We start from the raw sequence: 19,818 nt of genomic DNA on the forward strand, positions 1-19,818 counted from the left end.
AATCTGCTTTTTGAGAGCAAATTTTGTTGCAGTTATCCACATGATGTGCATTCTAGTGGCCTGGCCATCAAGCAATGCTCTCTGTCCATATTTATTTGACTCTTAAAGAGATCTCTGCTCAGTCCAGAGAATTTATTAAGTACATGGTTTGATCATTGCTGTAGTTTCTGAGGAGTTTAAAATAAATAATGAAAAGCCCCATGAAATATGTATACTAATGAACTGGGCAGGAATTAAAGCCACCCTTCTTGCAGCTTCAACATAAATCTTTCAACCAAATGCCCTTAGAAACAATTCTGCACAACCAGGTTGAAACAGGCCTATAGCCAGCCCTAAAGGTAAGTAAGCAGAGAAGGGGGGGGGAGAAAAGAAAAAGCAGGCAGCAAATGACCTCCATTTACATACAAGTAAAGAAAAATAAGCCAACAAAAAGCAAGTGTCGGAGCTGATGGCAGTCAACAAAGCTTTATGACAGATGATCACAAAGAAAGGGAGAAAATGAAAAAAAAAACCAAGCAGAGGCTTCATATTCCATTGCTTTTACAGCTTATCACGTAGTGTCACACTACAAGTTTAAACGGCAACACTCCATTGCAAGTCTACATGACTTTTTTTAAAGTGATGGCTTTATTTCAACTGATGATATGCAGTACATTATACAAATTGAAACTGTGCTGCTCATAGAATAAATGTATGTGTTGAATAGAAGGAAATGAGAATATTGCATTGTTTCTGTTCATGCTAATTGAAAAATATGGTACGTACTGCTGCCCTTAATCAGGATGTAAGTCAGCCTCAATTCTCTTTTGATTTGCTGGAGATTCAGTGTAAACCTGTACTGCATATGCAGCACAAGTGATTCTATCTCATGAAAAGGGATGCAACAAGGCTATCTGGATCTTGGGCAGCATAATACTACTCACTAGGGCAGGTGTAGGCAACCTCGGCTCTTTTTATGATTCATGGACTTCAACTCCCAGAATTCCTGAGCCAGCCATGCTGGCTCAGGAATTCTGGGAGTTGAAGTCCATGAATCATAAAAGAGTCGAGGTTGCCTACCCCTGCACTAGGGGGTGCACTCTGAATGATCCAGCAGACTAAGAAGAACCTTGTTTTTTAGGTAGCAACTATCTTGAACAAGATCCCATCTTTATAGTAATAGCAATAAGACTTATGTACAGCTCCATAGTGCTTTACAGCACTCTCTGAGCAGTTTACAGTGTCGGCATGTTGCCCACAACAATCTGGGTCCTCATTTTACCGACTTCGGAAGGATGGAAGCCTGAGTCAACTTTGATCTGGTCAGGTTCGAACTCCTGGCTGTGTTAGCCTGCAATACAGCACTCTAACCACTGTGCCACCAGGGCTCATAATAGCTGGTTGCCATCCCTTTTTACATATTTTTTTTTAAAAAAATCTGTATTAGCCTGATAGTTGGTCAGAGCCAACATAAAAAAGGGGGAGAAAAATGTCACTTTTGCCCATTCCCTTTTGGTCCATAAGTTTCATACTCAGTGTGTCTAAAGTTGGATCTGTAAATAAAGAAGAAAAGTGATGGCAGGGTAGAAGCTTCTTTGACTTATCTGGAAAATCTTATGTGGAAAAACCTTAACATACAGGTCCTATCTTCACCAGTGAAAGTGTTTAGGAATATGATTATGGGCCAGATTTCAACAATGTTTCCACTGGAATCTGAACACCAATTTATTGGAATCTCAAGTACTTGCTTACATGGAAAAAATGGGGTAACAAACAATTGATCAATTATTTAAATTATACCATTTAAGAAATGCCCCAGGTAGTAAAACTTCTTCAGGAAATTACAGACATTGTAATCTTCTCAAGGTTTCTGAGAAAGAGTAAGAATTGTTAGTGTTAAGGAATTTGTTGTGCAGAGGTCTCCTTATGCTACCAAAGAGTTGCACAGACAAGGAAGGGTACTGAGAGCAGCAAGAGTCACACAGTAAACACAAGAGTACACTGAGTTGTAAAAGCAAAAAGTAGTTTACTTTTGAGGTGGTGTAAAAACAAAAATGTACAGTCAAAAATAAACAGTCCAAGTAGCAATCCAAAATACACAGTTCAGGTAACAGAGGAAAAACAGTAACAGTAGAGAGCAGTGAATTCAGAGAGAGAAAGAAGCTACGTTACTAGCTCCCTCTTATGGCCATGAGAACACTTACACACCCATTGGCCAATTAACATCTTAAAGACATAGCATTATGGTTAATATATTTTCAACCCAACATTGTAGGCTAACACCATATGCCTAACAGGTAGCATATTGTACTCACTATGTGATGATTCACCATGCTGTGAGCAGCTGTTTTTTAAAGAATAGAAACATAGAAACTCCTAGTGTGATGTTGCCAATCGTATTTATATTTGTAAAGCCTCAGTATAAGTCCTTGTGTGTGTCAGTACATATGCAAGCAGGAAAAAGTACTAATCATAGGGATAGGTGATTACTACTAGACGAGACAGGAGTCCTAAAAAAAATTAAGCTGGTTCAAATCTGTAGATAAATCTTGATATATGTTTATTCACTCATGTTAGTCACAAGAATCCCATTTATGTAGTGAATCTTGTGTGCTTAAATAGGTTCTTTACCACTGAGCAAAATCAACTTTAAAAGCACACAGATATTAAGACTCTGTTTCATTTGCAATTTTCTAAATACAGTAGTAGATAAAAGAAATCTTTCCACTCCTACAAGGTAAGTAAAATTACTGTGCAATAGTACAACAAATTAAAACATGATATCTATTTTTAAAATTACACATGGAAGAGAGCAGATGAATGTGCATGAAGTTAGCAAGGAAGCAGCACTTCTCAGGCTAAAGAGGATCATTAAGTCAACACAGATCTGATAATTCCCAAGACTTACAAGAAATGGCCAAATATTTTTTAACTCAGGATGATGAGAAGAAAAAGCCTAAAGAATGTAGTTATTATCTCAGACTCTGAATTATATGTATTTGTTATTATTAGAATGCTTTACATACATTTTATTCTGAGGACCATTTACCCATTTTTCTGAGAGTAATTTTTCTTATTTTGATTATTCATAGGAATTCTACTGTTTTAATGATCTCTCATACTAATAATCTACTGTACTAAATGGATATGCTGATTGAATGTAAAGTGAGATTTTATATTTTCTCCTGGATTCCTCCAAAGAATAATAAGATACAATATTTATTTATTTTATTTATTTTATTAAACTTATATACCGCCCTTCTCCCGTAGGATTCAGGGCGGTTCACAAGATTTTTTAAAACAATGCAACAAGTTACAAAAATTAAAAACAATTAAAATAATTACACTGACCTTGAAATAAAAACCCAATTACAATTAAAAAATACAATTAAAACCCCAGTTAATACTCTCAGTCTAGGCCAGAAAGCTCGAAGAGCCAGGTCTTCAGGTCCCGGCGGAATAAGCGAAGGTCAGGGGCAGTCCTAAGTTCTACAGGCAGTTGGTTCCAAAGGGCCGACGCACCCACAGAGAAGTTACTCCCCCTGGGTATTGTCCGGCGGCAATCTTACCGGCGGTACCCTGAGGAGACCCTGTGGGAGCGCACAGGACAAAGGGAGCTTGATGCCGGCAGCAGGTGTTCCCTCAGATATCCCGGACCCAAGCCATTTAGGGCTTTATAGGTCATCACCAGCACCTTGAATCTCACCCGGAGGGCAACTGGAAGCCAATGCAACTCGCGGAGTAGAGGTGTTACATGGGAGTATTGGGAAACCCCCATCACAACCCGTGCGGCTGCATTCTGCACCAGTTGAAGCCTCTGAGTGGTCCTCAAGGGCAGCCCCATGTAGAGAGCGTTGCAGTAGTCCAATCGGGAGGTCACGAGCTCATGAGTGACTGTGCGCAGGGCATCTCGGTCCAGGTAGGGCCACAACTGGCGTACCAGGCGAACCTGGGCAAAGGCCCCCCTGCTCACGGCTCCTATATAACAAATACAGGTAGTCCTTGACTTATGATCATAATTTGGGCCAGAATTTCTATTGCTAAGCAAGGTGATTAAGTGAAATGTGTTTGATTTTATGACTTTTTTTGCCACAGTTGTTAAGTGAACCTCTGCAGTTGTTAACTTCGCATGTTGGAAGCCAGCTGAGAAAGTTGAAAATGGTAATTACATGACCTGGGACACGGAAAACATCGTAAATACATGATGGTTTCCAGGTGCACAAATTTTGATTACATGATTGTGGGGATGCTTGCAATGGTTGTAAGTGCGAGGATTGGTCATAAAATACTTTTTTTCAATGCCATTGTAATTTTGAACAGTGGCTAAACAAATGGTTATAAGTCAAGGTTTACCTGTAACTTTAAATAATAAACTTATATCAATTTGTTTTATTGATCAGATTGGATAAAACCAGGGATCAGCTCTCCCTCAAGAATGTCATATCAAACTGAGAGATAAATGGGTCTACTTTAAAACTTTTCAATTTCAGGGAAGCTTGACATTTAAGAAAATTATTGCTACAAGGTCCATTTTTTCTCTCTCTGGAAATTAACACGGTCTTGGGCTCAATTATGAAATGCAAAATAATTTGATATGAATAGGAAGAAAACTGAATAGTATGTGGCTGATTAATTATCAACTCAATAGTAAAGTACAAAGCCTGAATCACATTGCATTAATGAATAATATTTCTTAATGATATATAATCATGAGTAATTTTCAGGAAAGGTACTTCTAGAAAAAGATGAAAGGATAAGGTTCCAGTACCTGTTCTTTCTAGAGTATTTTACTCTCACATACTCATTATAACATAGCAGTTACTTTGATGTTGAATTTGAATAGAAATAATAGAAATAGAAGAGAAGAGAACACTTGACTGGCCAAGTGTGATTGGACGCATAAGGATTTTGTCTCTGGTGCATAAGCTCTCAATGTATATACAAACAACAAAGTAATATAATCATAAGATACCAACAGGAGAAGGTAGTAGAAAAGATGAGAAGCATAATAGTAATATAGCCATACTACATGGGTAAATATCCTTAAACATAAGACAGTATTGTAATAAGGTATTCAGCAGAGTGGTGGCACAAGGGAAAAATTGTCTTGGTGTCTAGTTGTTTTGGCATGCAAGGCTTTATAGCAGCATCCTGAGGGAAGGAGTTGAAGCAGTTTATGTCCAGGATGTGAGGGGTTTGTAGATATTTTCTCAGCCATCTTTCTGGCTCTTGCAGGATACAGGTCTTCAATGGAAGGCAGGCTGGTTGCAATTGTTTTTTCTGCAGTCCTATCTGTCCTGTTTGGTTGCTGTACTAAACTAGACAATTATATGCTTTACCTTTTGTTTTGGGTTTTTAAAATATATAAGACTGCCTAAGGATGGCTATCTACTGCTCTAGTTCTTTGACTTTTTCTTGATGAATTGCTACAATCTTGTGTTTGATGCAAATATATGCCTAGGTTTTTTTTAGGTAGCTAAATAAATTTGTCACAAACATTGCAGATCACTAACAGATTGCAGTAATTTTGCAATTGATATTGATTTAAAAATAACACCTAATAAAATGAAAAATAAGCCAATTTTATTGAAAAAAACGTACATTATATATGGACAGCAATTTTAACGAAACAGGCAGTCACCAATCAAAACACAAAGAAAGCCCTTAATACTACCTTCACAGATGGCTTTGCTGTATAAATCCAATGCATAATTGTTCCCCACCAGAACTTTAAAAAGTTCAACTTTCCTAAATTACAACAACATTTGCAACAAAATGTTTGTAAGTTTTCATATGTGAAGGATAGTAAGTCAAACTATCATTACAAACTGACAGATCCTCTGTTCTGAAAAAGTCATCTTCAAGTGCAGAAGATAAACCAGATTGTTCCTTTGTACAATTTATCAGAGTAAACTCCTTGGTAAAGCAGAATTTAATCTGGCCTATTACTTGTAGCCGTCCCTGCAGAAGAAAAATAAAACAACACTATAGAAAAAGTAGTATAGGAAAGTTTATAAAGGAATTACTGATATCTCAATGACTGACAGTTCAGCAGATTGAATTTAATCTTCGGAAGCCAACAGTTGCATCTACATGTTATACTACATTTATAGTTACCAAACAACACAATAAACTTAATATCTACTACTTGGAATAATACTGAGCAAGATTTTTTTTCCAGAACAGAAATTACCATAGATGGCCAAGATATAAATTAAGTCTATATTGATATACAGTGGTAAACCTTATGAACTATTTTGCTCAAAGCAGTACTTCCAGCAATGGAAAAAAATGAGCACAGTTTGAAGTCAACAACCTTGTACAAAAATAAGCTGTACTTGAAAATGCATATTGATTTCATAGATTATATTTTATTGCTGTTAAATGGCATTAAAAGTATTCAAAATAAAGCTGTTCCTTGGAAATATTTTAAAAATCATACACCTAAAATAGATCTCATAAAAAATAATAGCTTCAGTCAACAGATGCAAAAGGCTGTGCGTTTTCTACTTAGGTAGAACTCTAGAAAATGTTTTCTCAAGTAATGCCCCTTCATCAAATATAGCAATAGCACCTAGACTTATTTAAATACCGCTTCACAATGCTTTATAGCCCTCTCTAAGATGTTTACAGAGTCACCGTATTGCCCCCAACAATCTGGCTCCTCATTTTACTGACCTCAGAAGGATGGAAGGCTGAGTCAACCTTGAGCCAGTGAGATTCGAACTGCCTTGCTGGCAGCCAGCAAAGTCAGCAGAAGTAGCCTGCAGTGCTGCATTCTAACCACTGCACCACCAGGGCCCATATACCACCAATGAGAAATGACAATCAGTTTTTCAACTGGCACTGGCTGACCACCTCATCAATGAAACAGGCAAACAAAGTAGCCAAAAATGTCACTGGGTAAAGTCCAAAAAAGACCTCAGAGTTCATACTTTCTGGATCACCTAAAGGTTTTTTTTTAAACCAACTGATCTGCAATATAATCGTACAAAGGTCCATTTGAAAAGGAAAGATTTCATGCATATTTTTCCATAAACCTAAACCATATGAAAACGAAAGGAAAGGAAAGGAAAGGAAGATTTTCATCATTATTGAGGGCAGACTGATGAGTCTGTATTGAATATGCATCTGAAAGAATGATTAAATAACTAGATGTATTTAATCTTCAATCTTCCAAATATTACCATATTTTCCGGCGTATAAGATGACTTTTTAACCCATGAAAATCTCAAAAGTCAGGGGTTGTCCTATACGCTGGGTGCTGAAACTTTAGGGACAGGGCTGGCTGGAAAACCTGGAGCGGATCTCCCATTTAGTCTGCGCATGGAAAGCGGAACCATTTGGAGTAGAAGCTGCAGTCTGTGATTTTTTACAGGCTGGGGTCTGGGCGTCTTTCCTTCTAAAGTTGAAGAGCAGCTGTAGGCAGGTGGGGAATGCAAGAGCAACTTGAAAGGCAGGTGGGGAATGCCGTAGCCAGAGCAGCTGCTTAGCTCTAAGGACACATTTGACTCAGGAACTGGGGGGGCTGGCTGGAAAACCTGGAGCGGATCTCCCATTTGGTCTTTTTTTTTTTAATCCCATTTATATCCTGCCCTTCTCCGAAGACTCAGGGCGGCTTACAATTTAAAGGACAAATCAATGTGCTTAGCAATAGCCTTCATTCTATGTATATGCCTGCTTATTAGAGCTTTCACCCCCCCACACACAAGCAGCATTATTACAAAGTCAGCTTATTGCTCCCAACAATCTGGGTCCTCATTTTACCTACCTCGGAAGGATGGAAGGCTGACTCAACCTTGAGCCTGGTGGGATGCAAACCTGCACTAATTGCAGGCAGCTGGTGTTACTTAAGGCTCTGCACAGGGAAAGCTTTAGAGTGAATTAGGAAAAGTGAAAAAGTGAATTAGGAAAATAGGAAACGGTTGCTGGAATTGGGTATGTGTAGTTTAATGAAGAGAAGGATGAGGGGTGACATGATAGCAGTGTTCCAAGCTATTCTCCAAAGCACCTGAAAGCAGGACAAGAAGCAATGGATGGAAACTAGTCAAGGAGAGAAGCAACCTAGAACTAAGAAACTCCCTGACAGTTAGAACAATTAACCAGTGGAACAACCTGCCTCCAGAAGTGGTGAATGCTCCAACACGGGAAGTTTTTAAGAAGAGACTGGACAGCCATTTGTCTGAAATGGTATAGGTTTCCTGCCTTAGCAGGGGGTTGGACTAGATGACCTCCAAGGTCCCCTCCAACTACTACTACTTCTTCTTCTTCTTCTTCTTCTTCTTCTTCTTCTTCTTCTTCTTCTTCTTCTTCTTCTTTCTTCTTCTTCTTCTTCTTCTTATTATTATTATTATTATTATTATTATTAAGTTTAATCCACTTGCCCTGTTTTATGTTTACATGTTTGATGACAAACAGCCTTATGTTTATAAGTGACAGTTTTCCTACTAAGTACCTGCATGTCATAAGCATTTGAATTAAAATTACCATATTAAAATCAAATCTGTTTTTTTTTAATTTTTATTTGGTGTGCGTTGGAAGAGGGGTAGTCTTATACGGTGAGTATAGCCCAAACCCTATAATTTAACAGGAAATGTAGGGGGTCGTCTTATACGCCCAGTCGTCTTATACGCCGGAAAATACGGTAAAAACAATGTTTTTAGAAAAGAATGATTAAACATTAACTAGAAAGTCATTAAGAACAATATGTACCTCTTCAGGAGGAATACACTGAATCTTTGGCATTACATTGTAAAAGCTTTCAAGAGCTTCTTTGATGGCTGTCAGCTGAAGATTTAAACATGAAATAAATAACATAAAATGAATGAAGCATCTGTTTAATTAAAGATGTGTTTTCAAAGTTTAGAATTAAGCAAACTGTATGAAAATAAGAAAAATAGAAACACACAAGTTATGAGATGAAAGTCTGCATTTGTAAAAGAATTGTCTCTTTTCATCCTTCTTCCCAAAGTTTGCTTTGGAAAACCCTTAAATTCCCTGAAATGAATCTTGATTAGATACGTTTGTTCTTCTAATGCAGGGGTGTCAAACTGCCGGCCCGCGGGCCAGATGCATCATGCCAAAACCGCGCCCACCCCACTGCTGGCAATGCGTCGCGACACATCACGTGATGTTGCAAGTTTGACACCCCTGTTCTAATGGAATTACTTCTTCAGTGGAAAGACTTAATTAGATTCCACTTACCACTAAGTATTATACAACAACAGAAATTAAAGGCTACAGTTTTGCAGAATGCAATGTCAAGTGAGCTTTTCTCTCACCTGATAGTAGGTAGAGCCTGGCTTTATCCCAACTTTCGAGAGAAAACTGAAAGAGAAAGAACTCTTATCTAGCATTAAAAAGACAGAATTCACTACATACAATTACACTGTAGGTAGTCGTTCATCATTATTTTCCCACATGTAAAAGATCAGAGAGAAAAGATACATAAAACTTCAAGAAGTCCAGTGTTTTTCAGCTACACAGTATATCTAAAATTGTATTTTTGTATTTAGTATTACATATTTGTTGCTCATTTTCTCTTAAAATTGTTATGAGACCTATTGTACATAACTGGAATATTGGGTGTAGTAATGCTGGATTGATATCCATAGAAGCCTTACAATGTTCACAAGTGAAGTGAAGCCTTACAATGTTCACAAAGTAATCCACTCATTTTAGGGCTACTTATACATTGTACACTGATAAAGATTATATGACACCAATTTTATCAATTTTCTAAAAACAGATTTAAAATTCCTGCTGTATGTTTCAGGGAATGCTAGGATCCTTGAAAGCTCTCTTACTAATTCTTCATTAGGAAAATATTTTATGGCAGACAGGCTTCTAGACAAAGCTTTTAGCTTATGTAGTTTGACCAAATTTTGGCATTAGTAAAATAATTGTGCATATTTTACGGTGTCCTGCCAGAGATGAAATTGAAAAAGAATAGCTAGCAACATACAAGAACTGAGTATTTATAAAATATTTCAAATTGTATCAACTGAGACTATTTTTCCAAAGTGCCGTGTTCCTCATCTTTGTTCTTGTTAACTATCTCAATGGTTTCTTGTTTGATTTTTATGACTAATTTGAGGAATTGCATTTCATTTATTGATCCACAGTATCTAAATTTCTCATGTTCATTTAATATTTATATTAGATAATCACATACAGAGCAAATGCTTTTAGCCACAATTGTCTTGGACTAGCACTTAGTCATGCCTTTTTTATCCTTTCCTGGTTCTAAACTTCATGGATGCTTGAAATTTAAATTTACATTAAAGAGAACATAAACACATGCTGTAGTATAATTCCTAGAGTTGGGATCTTCCAACACTGAGATTGAAAAAGAGATCTCGGCAACACCAACGGATTCAAAGACTAAGGGATAATTTAATGTTTTTGTTATGCATTTTTGAACTTCTAAGGAACCATTATGTCTGTTAATGCAAAACCCTCCATAACTGGCAAACTCAGGAAGAACCACTTTTATTTCTGTAAAGATTTGTAATTCTGGTATGATAGGATTGCAGAATCTGGAAAAACTGCCAGAAGAATTCTCTATCTCAACTTATATGTAGCATATGGAGTTATTCTGGGTCTCTTTCTCGTGTTTCCCCCTCCCCAAATTGGAAAGCTTTTTCATATTAGCCCTGCTTCCTCCTGTAACAACTGTGCTCTCTCATTATGCCCCCAGAGCCTGTTAGACATCACAGCCAATGAAATATACATGTTTGTTATCAGAGAGCCCTTACATGTAGTTAAGAGTAGTAGAGACACTGAGAAAATAATTTTCCCTACCTGTTAAGGTCAATTTTTCTGTAGAGTTCCAGTGCCTTCTGAAAATACTTTTTTTCTGAGTTAAGATCCTCTAATTGAGCTGCACATGTCCCATGTTTTTCCCATTCGTGTTTCCTACGTAAAGAAAAAAGGTAAAAAAAGTAGTATCTTCAAGTACCAATGTACTGTATTTTCCAGCGTATAAGACGACTGGGCATATAAGACGACCCCCTACATTTCCTGTTAAATTATAGGGTTTGGGCTATACTCGCCGTATAAGACTACCCCTCTTCCAACGCACACCAAATAAAAATTAAAAAACATCAGATTTGATTTTAATATGGTAATTTTAATTCAAATGCTTATGACATGCAGGTACTTAGTAGGAAAACTGTCACTTATAAACATAAGGCTGTTTGTCATCAAACATGTACACATAAAACAGTGCAAGTGGATTAAACTTTAATAATAATAATAATAATAATAATAATAATAATAATAAGAAGAAGAAGAAGAAGAAGAAGAAGTTGGAAGGGACCTTGGAGGTTATCTAGTCCAACCTCCTGCTAAGGCAGGAAACCCTATACCATTTCAGACAAATGGCTGTCCAGTCTCTTCTTAAAAACTTCCAGTGTTGGAGCATTCACCACTTCTGGAGGCAGGTTGTTCCACTGGTTAATTGTTCTAACTGTCAGGAAGTTTCTTCTTAGTTCTAGGTTGCTTCTCTCCTTGATTAGTTTCCATCCATTGCTTCTTGTCCTGCTTTCAGGTGCTTTGGAGAATAGCTTGGCTCCCTCTTCTTTGTGGCAGCCCCTGAGATATTGGAACACTGCTATCATGTCACCCCTCACCCTTCTCTTCATTAAACTACACATACCCAATTCCAGCAACCGTTTCCTATTTTCCTAATTCACTTTTTCACTTTTCCTAATTCACTCTAAAGCTTTCCCTGCGCAGAGCCTTAAGTAACACCAGCTGCCTGCAATTAGTGCAGGTTCTCATCCCACCAGGCTCAAGGTTGAGTCAGCCTTCCATCCTTCCAAGGTAGGTAAAATGAGGACTCAGATTGTTGGGAGCAATAAGCTGACTTTGTAATAATGCTGCTTTGTGGGGGTGTGAAAGCTCTAATAAGTAGGCATATACATAGAATTAAGGCTATTGCTAAGCACATTGATTTGTGCTTTAAATTGTAAGCCGCCCTGAGTCTTCGGAGAAGGGCGGGATATAAATGGGATTTTTAAAAAAAGACCAAATGGGAGATCCGCTCCAGGTTTTCCAACCAGCCCACCCAGTTCCTGAGTCAAATGTGTCCTTAGAGCTAAGCAGCTGCTCTGGCTACGGCATTCCCCACCTGCCTTTCAAGTTGCTGTTGCATTCCCCACCTGCCTACAGCTGCTCTTCAACTTTAGAAGGAAAGACGCCCAGACCCCAGCCTGTAAAAATTCACAGACTGCAGCTTCTACTCCAAATGGTTCCGCTTTCCCTGCGCAGACTAAATGGGAGATCCGCTCCAGGTTTTCCAGCCAGCCCTGTCCCTAAAGTTTGGAAAATTATACCAAAAATTCTGTAATCTTCTAATATTTATTTGAGAAGAAAAACTCACTTGTGAGTCCAGTCTACCACTTTGCCCACTGCAAAATCTAGAAACCTCAACATAAAGTCAGGTTTAGTAACTGTTCTTCCTTAGAGATACTATTAGATAAAAGAGATCTAACGTTAGATGGTCTCCTTACACTCCTGTATGATAATGCATGCATATTTTGCAACTATAATAACTTCCGTAGATTATTTACTTATTTATTTAAATTTATTGACTGCCATGAACTCAGGCAGAACACAAAACTATGATTCCTTGGGGACACTATAAATGGATTCAGCCAGTTCGCACCAGTTCGGCAGAACTGGTAGCTAATGTTTTGTTGCCCGGGCCCAGAATGGACTTCCGGAAGCGGCGGCCACACAAGAGAACCTGTTGTTCACATATTTTAATCCCACCACTGGGTACAATGTGTATTTCACAAACTCCTGGGACATTTATATATATAATTATTATCTCCTTAGTATATATGAAGTGTTTATATATACTTGGGTAGTCTCATGGGTAGATGTTCTTTTTCTGTTGAGAAAGAGATTTCTTTTGATGAATAATTTAAATTAAATGACAAGAGAAGTGTGATGGTTAACATACCTGCAATAGTTTGGAGTCATGAATTGCTTTTCAAAAGCAAGAGAGCACTTAAAAAACATACTGCAATCATGTTTCATGTGGAACTGGAAACTATGGAAACCACACAGTGTAAAGAAAAGCTATCTTTGTTTTTATTTTGTCAAATGAAAAGAAAATAATCTTGTCCTTGTACCTAACAAATATTCATTTTGTTGCATATCAAGGACGTTGCTACCAACTTGACGGAGTCACAGAATAACAAAGGTTAATTGCTGAATACTTTTTTTCACTGAATATTGTCAGTACTGAAACTTTACTTCCATCAAGGTTACAAATTAGAAAAATAGAGGCAGTTCTAGTATAAAACAGAAGATAAAACAGTTTATATGTTCAACTTTTAAAGCATTCATTTTTTCCCCTGGTAGAATGTATTCATAAGGCAGACAAGGGAAATATATGGCATCTTATAATATAGTCTGCATTTTTCATTCATCATTCCTCAATTTTAATGCTGTGTTGATATATTTCTGCTTTATAGTATTGTGGTTACTGCCATGTTCCCAATGTGGAATTGCATTTGAACTGCATATGGGCCACGCTGCTGCAATGTGGTTGGTTCCTTGTAAACTGCGTAGAATCCAATCAAACTAAGGGAGTGTGCATGTTCCATAAACAAATAATATTTACATAATTACTTAGTTGCAATTGCAAGATATGCAGCTATATAAGTGAAGTTAATAAATAAAACAGCCATTTCACACAAAAATCTTAGCTTAATTATTATTTCATGTTAAGGCTATGTAGTATTTCAGAAATAATTTGGAAAATGATCTTTGCGGTTTAGAGGAATGAATATACAGGTAATCCCCGAGTTACGAGCGTTTCCTTAACGCTCACTCAAAGTTATGCGATAAGTACCCCCTAGTGATTATAAGCAAGTCCCAAAATTATGAATATTGCAGCACCATGGCAGTCATTCGCCCTTACGAGCAACTGGTTATTCCCTCCCTCCCCACCCCGGCCCCGGGTCTCCCTAGGCACCAGGCCTTCAATACTCACCCTGCAAAGATCAAGATCTTTCTCTTTCTTGGCTGCTCTAGGACTTTGGTGCATTTGCAGAGAATGGAGGCCTAAAGTAATGCTAGATCATGCAAGATCCGGGTGCTGGAAGCCTTCTCCAGGCTGTTGCCACTTGGAAATGGGCCGCTGGAGGGTCGTATGTCACTTGGCCTCAGATCCGGGTGGCAGTAGCCTGGAGCAGGGCTTTTCAACCAGTGGTACAGGTACCACCTGTGGTACATTGGCACCTGGCAGGTGGTACACGGCCATCCTAGAAAAGTGGTAGCGGGGGAGGGGAATGAGCTGAACCGGTGGCAGCACTGCACAAGCCTGAGCGAGAGATGGCTGGAGCTGCAGGGCTGTCAGGGCTCAGTGGAAGTGCCAGGATCAGTGCTTCTTCGGAGCTGCCAGGGCTCAGCGGAAGCGCCAGGATCAGCGCCAGGCTCCAGCTGGAGCTCGGTGCTGATCCCGGCACTTCTGCCGAGCCCAGAAGAAGCGCCGGTCAGTTGGAATGTTGCAGCATCTCCAGGGTCTTATGATTTACATTCAGATGCTTGTCAACATATTTATGATGGTCACAGTGTCCCAGGGTCATGTGAAGTGACCAAAACCTGCTGCAACCACCCAGCAGACAGGGGGGGGGATAAAAACAAAAGACCCCCCACCCCACCCCCACTGCCAATCCTCAAGAGAAATACTGACAATGATGAAACCCTCAGACAGAAGGAAGAGCACCTCTGGGTGGGTGGGCAGGTGGCTGTGGCTTGGGGGGCACTTTTTTCAGTGCCATTGTAACATTGAACAGTCACTAAGCGAACTGTTGTAAGACGAGGACTACCTATACTTCATCACATTTTTTCCCTTTTTTGTGGGGGGTCATCAAGTTTTTGACACCTTGATAGGCGACTGGTGGTACTTGAATGTTGCCATATCCTAAAAGTGGTACAATTGGTGAAAAGGTTGAAAAGACCTGACCAAGGGTGTTTCATTTAGAAAGACAACTAAAATTAGGGATTTTTGTAAAACTGTCAATAGGGTTAAATGTGACACAACTCACCATAAATAAGTATGGTTTACATGTAGTATATCTGGCCAATATTCTTTCATGTCTTCCATGAAATCCTAGCAATAATAAAAAAATCATATATAATTAAGGATATGATGCAAACTCCACCTAGATTTTCACACTATTTTATTAGATTTTGATCCTTTTATTATTTTATAAATAATCGAAGATGGTGAACATAACCTTTTCTCCACAACAGCCGTGTGAGGTGAGTTGGATGAGAGAGACTGTCCCTCTTTCATGTATAAGGCAGGACTAGAACTCACAATCTCCTGGTTTTTAGACCAGCACTTTAATCGCTACACCCAACTGGCTGTATAAAATAACCTTGTATCTATAAAATACTTCACATAACAGCTTTAGAAAACATGTGAAAATGATAATATTGGAATTTATAGGCAACTCTGCAAACTATTTAGAAAGGGACTCAAGAATGAAAGCTACCATCCTCTTTCTCTAGCGCCTGGTTTGGTAATAAATGTTCACTGATTGAGGTGTATTAATAAATAATATTGCTTTGGCAGAATACCCTAAAGCTTCTCTGAGTCCAGTCAAATTCTTGAATTAATTATTATTATAGTTTTTCTTCAAGTATTCAGAACGTATAATGTTTTTGACTCATACCTTAAGCTCAGATATATTGAAGTGCCAGCTTCTATTACATTCTGCAGCTTTATCAGGCCTGGGGAAGAAGCAGAGCAAAAGAGTACAAAGGATGCAAACCAACTGTTCTGAATAGTAGTGGAATGCATTCTCCTTCTCTAACATATATCTTGCAAAATGGGAGACATCACAGGGTTGTCTTCAGGAGAGTTAAGAACAGATAATACAGCCTTATTTGATATTATAAAGGTTAAAAAAAATGAGAAAATAAAAAAAAGTTATATAATGTAATCTCATGGCAATTTAGCATAGAGATGTATGATTAGTGATTCCAGAACTGCCTTTCTTGGGAAACATTTTTGAAGCCCAAATCAGTCCTTCAGGAGATCAGAAGACAGTTCTGATCTATTACAGTTACTCAACCCTAAGCAAACCCTTGGAAAAACAATCACAACCAGATTATTTTTGTTCATAATAAAGAAAAAAAACTACATTATCTTCAGTACAGTCTATATATGTACAGTTAATCCTTGCCTTGCTGCGTGCTCATGCTGAACCTCCCCAGCCTTGCTGCACTTAAGCTGCACCCCTCAGCCTTGCCACAATCACACCACATGCCCCAGGCCTTGGCACATTTGTGCCACACCACATCCCCTCCAGCTTTGCCACACTTGCACCGCATTGCAGTGAAAAGAAAGGTTTGTGCCATGCCTAAGGAAAGGCTTGTTGTGACCAGTACTTGCAAATTCCTGCCAGCTTCCCTACTGACTTGTTGTTGGAAGAAGGCAGGAAGTTGCAAGTCCTGGTCTCCCATAAGGTCTGCTTTTAATGACCTGTGATCCTCACTTAATGGCAACCATAGAGGCTTTTAGAATTGCAGTCGCTAAGCAATGCAATCATGTGACATCTGTAGGGCAAGGAATGGCAGGACCTAGGAGCAGAATTGAAAGAGAGATCAGCCTTAGAATTCTTACATAGCCACAAGTGAACTAAGTGAACTCTGCCAAGCCCTTGATTGGCCTAAATCTAACATTGGCCTAAATCTAACTGTTAGTTGAGAAGATTCCTGTGCATAAGCTTTAGGCAATACCGGTAGTCCTCAACTTACCACAGTTCGTTTAGTGACTGTTGAAAGTTACAAAGTGACTTATGACTGTTTTTCACTTACCAGTGTTGCAGCATCCCTATGGTCACATGATCAAAATTCAGATGCTTGACAACTGACTCATGATGGTTGCAGTGTGCCAGGCTCATGTGCTTCTCTTTTGTGATCTTTCTGACAAGCAAAGTCAATGGGGAAGCCAAATTCACTGTTACTAACTTAACAACTGCAGTGAGTCATTTAACAACTGTGGCAAGAAAAGTTGTAAAATGGGCCAAAACTCACTTAACAGCTGTCTCGCCTAACAACAGAAATTTTGAGCTCAGTTGTATCGTAAGTCAAGGACTACCTGCAAACCAGCTTAACTAAATCTTCAAGTGTGGACCTGGTCTTTCATGCCTGACAACATCACATTTTATCAGCACACTGCTTAGTGTTGGCAATTCTGGTCCCAATTACTATTGTTAAGTGAAGCCTACCTGTCTATGTTCTACCTCTGAGTCAGTGTTGACTCCTGGCAACTGCCTGGACAAGCCCCTGTTTTTCTGGTAACCTTTTTGGAAGTGGTTTGCCCTTGTCTGCTTCGTAGAGATGAGAAGAAATAGTGCTCCTAAGATAGGACTAGAACTTTCACTCTCCCAGTTTCCAGCCTGGTCCTATAACCACTACACTAAACTGAAAAGATGCTATTTTTAAAGTCATTTTAATCATTCAAAAAGTGCTGTGAGGCTACAGGTTAACAAGGTGAATACGGTAATCTATTTTTACAAACAAAATTAGTGAAAATTGTTCCATAATGTATGCTAAAATTTGAGAGAATACTGTATATTAATTTATAAACATTTACTGATTCTTGTTTCATGTTAAAAAAATCCTGGAACACAAAGAGATTTGTTTTAAAGGACACATTTCAGTGAGATAAAGAAATGTAAAGCAAACATTATTTTTTTTAAAAAAAATGAATCTGTGCACAGTTAAAATTAATTTGATCATTTAAATTTAAAATTAAATTTGATCATTTAGTGATAGGATGTGAATATTTCAGATCAACGGTAATATTTGCTGACCAGGTAAGAAATTGACTTAACACTATGTGAATAGAAGGAAATACTTTAGCTACCATACACCTAGAAATTCAGTTATTTTCTTATAAGTATTTTGATTCATGGACTACCACAGGAGATCATTTATAGTAACTCATTTATAAAAAAACATTTATCATATAATAAAAGTTTTCTCCTTCTATGGGTACCAGACCAGAATACTTCAAATATACCGGTAAGCTTAGAAGGAACCAACCTCTTAAAACTAGCAATACAAAAAAAATCCTTCTAAATTTATATCTTACCAGAGCCCATGGATTGTCCAGTACATTGGTGGATCTTTGCATTCATTTTCATTCATCTAGAGAAAATAAATCCATTGGGTTATTAAAGAAAAACCATTTTTATGCAGAATGGGAAAAATAGGGTCTGATTCAGCTGTGATTCAAATTATTAATTCTGATTGTTGTTTGAATTTGATTGAGGCATCTGATTTAATGATTTGATTTGATTGAGGCATCTGATTTAATGATTCAGCATGAATTTAATCGATTTGTTTTGATTTAGACTTGGAATCAAATTTTTGTACAACCCTAGACTGTGTTTTAAGGGAAAAAGCAGAAACCATCAATATCTAGTTCGGCTGATAGATAACATCTGCACAATAAAGCAGAGCTTCCTATTCACAAAATAGATATGATGGTGGGCAACACTGAGCTGAGGATTCTAAAATATTGCCACATTGCCCAGAAGAAAAAGCAGAAAGTAATTTATGCTAATAGATTCCTGATGGATTAGAAAGATCTGTGAAGAGCAGTTTCTTCCTGGAATGTTCTTATCCATCATGATAGCTCTATTTTTTATCTACAATAACACCTACAGAGCTTTGATGTAGTTCAACAGTCTCAAGTAAATAAAAATGATGTGGAAGAATAACGTTTTATTTTGGAACACAGCAGTCCCTTTCACTTATTAATTTAAAATTCCCTATCTCTTAGATAACTGGGATTTAAGCTGTGCAGGACTTTGTGGATAAATATTATTTATCTAAATTATTTCTAAAATACTACATAGCCCTAACATGAAATTGTCCTGAAACAAACTGGCAGCCAATAGAATAAAGTCTGTTGTTTCTTTGAGATGTCTTGGTGAAGAATCCTTGTGAGTTGTCTATGAAAGTATCGTTACTTGCATAAGTTGAACTTAGAAGTGATAACCATGTGCGCCATCTCTTTTAGATAACACTTTTGTATAAATGGATGCAAATGGCCTAATAGCTGAAGCTGATAAACAGTACTCATCTCATTTTTCATGGGCCATATTGTAACTGGGAGAAAGAACTTACAATACAATTAGCAGCTTGATGTAATTTCTCCAGCTACCATTCTGTCTGGAATGTTACACTGAATCTGTGTGGAGATTGAGTGTTGGAAGCATTTGGTTCTACACCTGCAATCTGCTGTGCTATAATGCCAAACCAGAAAAATTATATGGAGACACTATTAGCAAGCTTTCATCAAGATCTGCTGATACCGGAAATTCCACAAGGTTGGTCCCATTTTCATAAAAAGCAAAATACTGGTACACTGTTTGAAAAATAGCTTTTCCAGAATACTTAGCATTTGAAAAACAGTTGATAAAAATTGGAGTAATCTGAATTATGTTTAATCTAAAATGTATTAATAATTTATCTTAAATGTTTACCTTTTGAATTAATACTGTCATATTAAGTGCTCCATTTAATGACAAAATGGGTTAATAAGCCATTTGTGCTTGAAACCAGCTATATATCTCTGGTTTTAAGAAAACAACACTGTGCTATTGTGACACGCTCCCTATTTCTCAAGGTTTTTATTTCTTTGTTTAGCACCTTTTAGAAGCATGTAGCTTACTACTAAGAGAAGTAAAATATTCTACTTATTCCTTATATTAAAAATGAATTTGCACTTCATCTTTTTTCTCTCATTCCCCTTTTAGCCTCACAAACTTTTTCTGACCACATTCATTACAGTGGTCA

At 37.8% G+C, this 19,818-nt stretch overlaps 1 protein-coding gene across 2 annotated transcripts in view; it reads right to left on the reverse strand.

Moving 5' to 3' along the window:
- Positions 1-2,078: 2,078 nt before the first annotated feature.
- Positions 2,079-19,818, reverse strand: part of RNASET2 (ribonuclease T2) — a 35,175-nt gene continuing 17,435 nt past the window's right edge. For both annotated transcript variants that reach the window (XM_083366433.1, XM_083366434.1), the window contains exons 4-10: positions 18,107-18,162; positions 15,678-15,735; positions 15,045-15,109; positions 10,783-10,896; positions 9,261-9,306; positions 8,692-8,766; positions 2,079-5,940 (exon numbers count right to left, since the gene is read on the reverse strand). In XM_083366433.1, the coding sequence (XP_083222559.1) occupies positions 5,728-5,940; positions 8,692-8,766; positions 9,261-9,306; positions 10,783-10,896; positions 15,045-15,109; positions 15,678-15,735; positions 18,107-18,162 (627 nt within the window). In that variant the 3' untranslated portion in view covers positions 2,079-5,727. The remainder of the gene's footprint in view (positions 5,941-8,691; positions 8,767-9,260; positions 9,307-10,782; positions 10,897-15,044; positions 15,110-15,677; positions 15,736-18,106; positions 18,163-19,818) is intronic.

This window comes from Vipera ursinii (assembly GCF_947247035.1).
Source record: "Vipera ursinii genome assembly, chromosome: 1".
NCBI lineage: Eukaryota > Metazoa > Chordata > Lepidosauria > Squamata > Viperidae > Vipera > Vipera ursinii.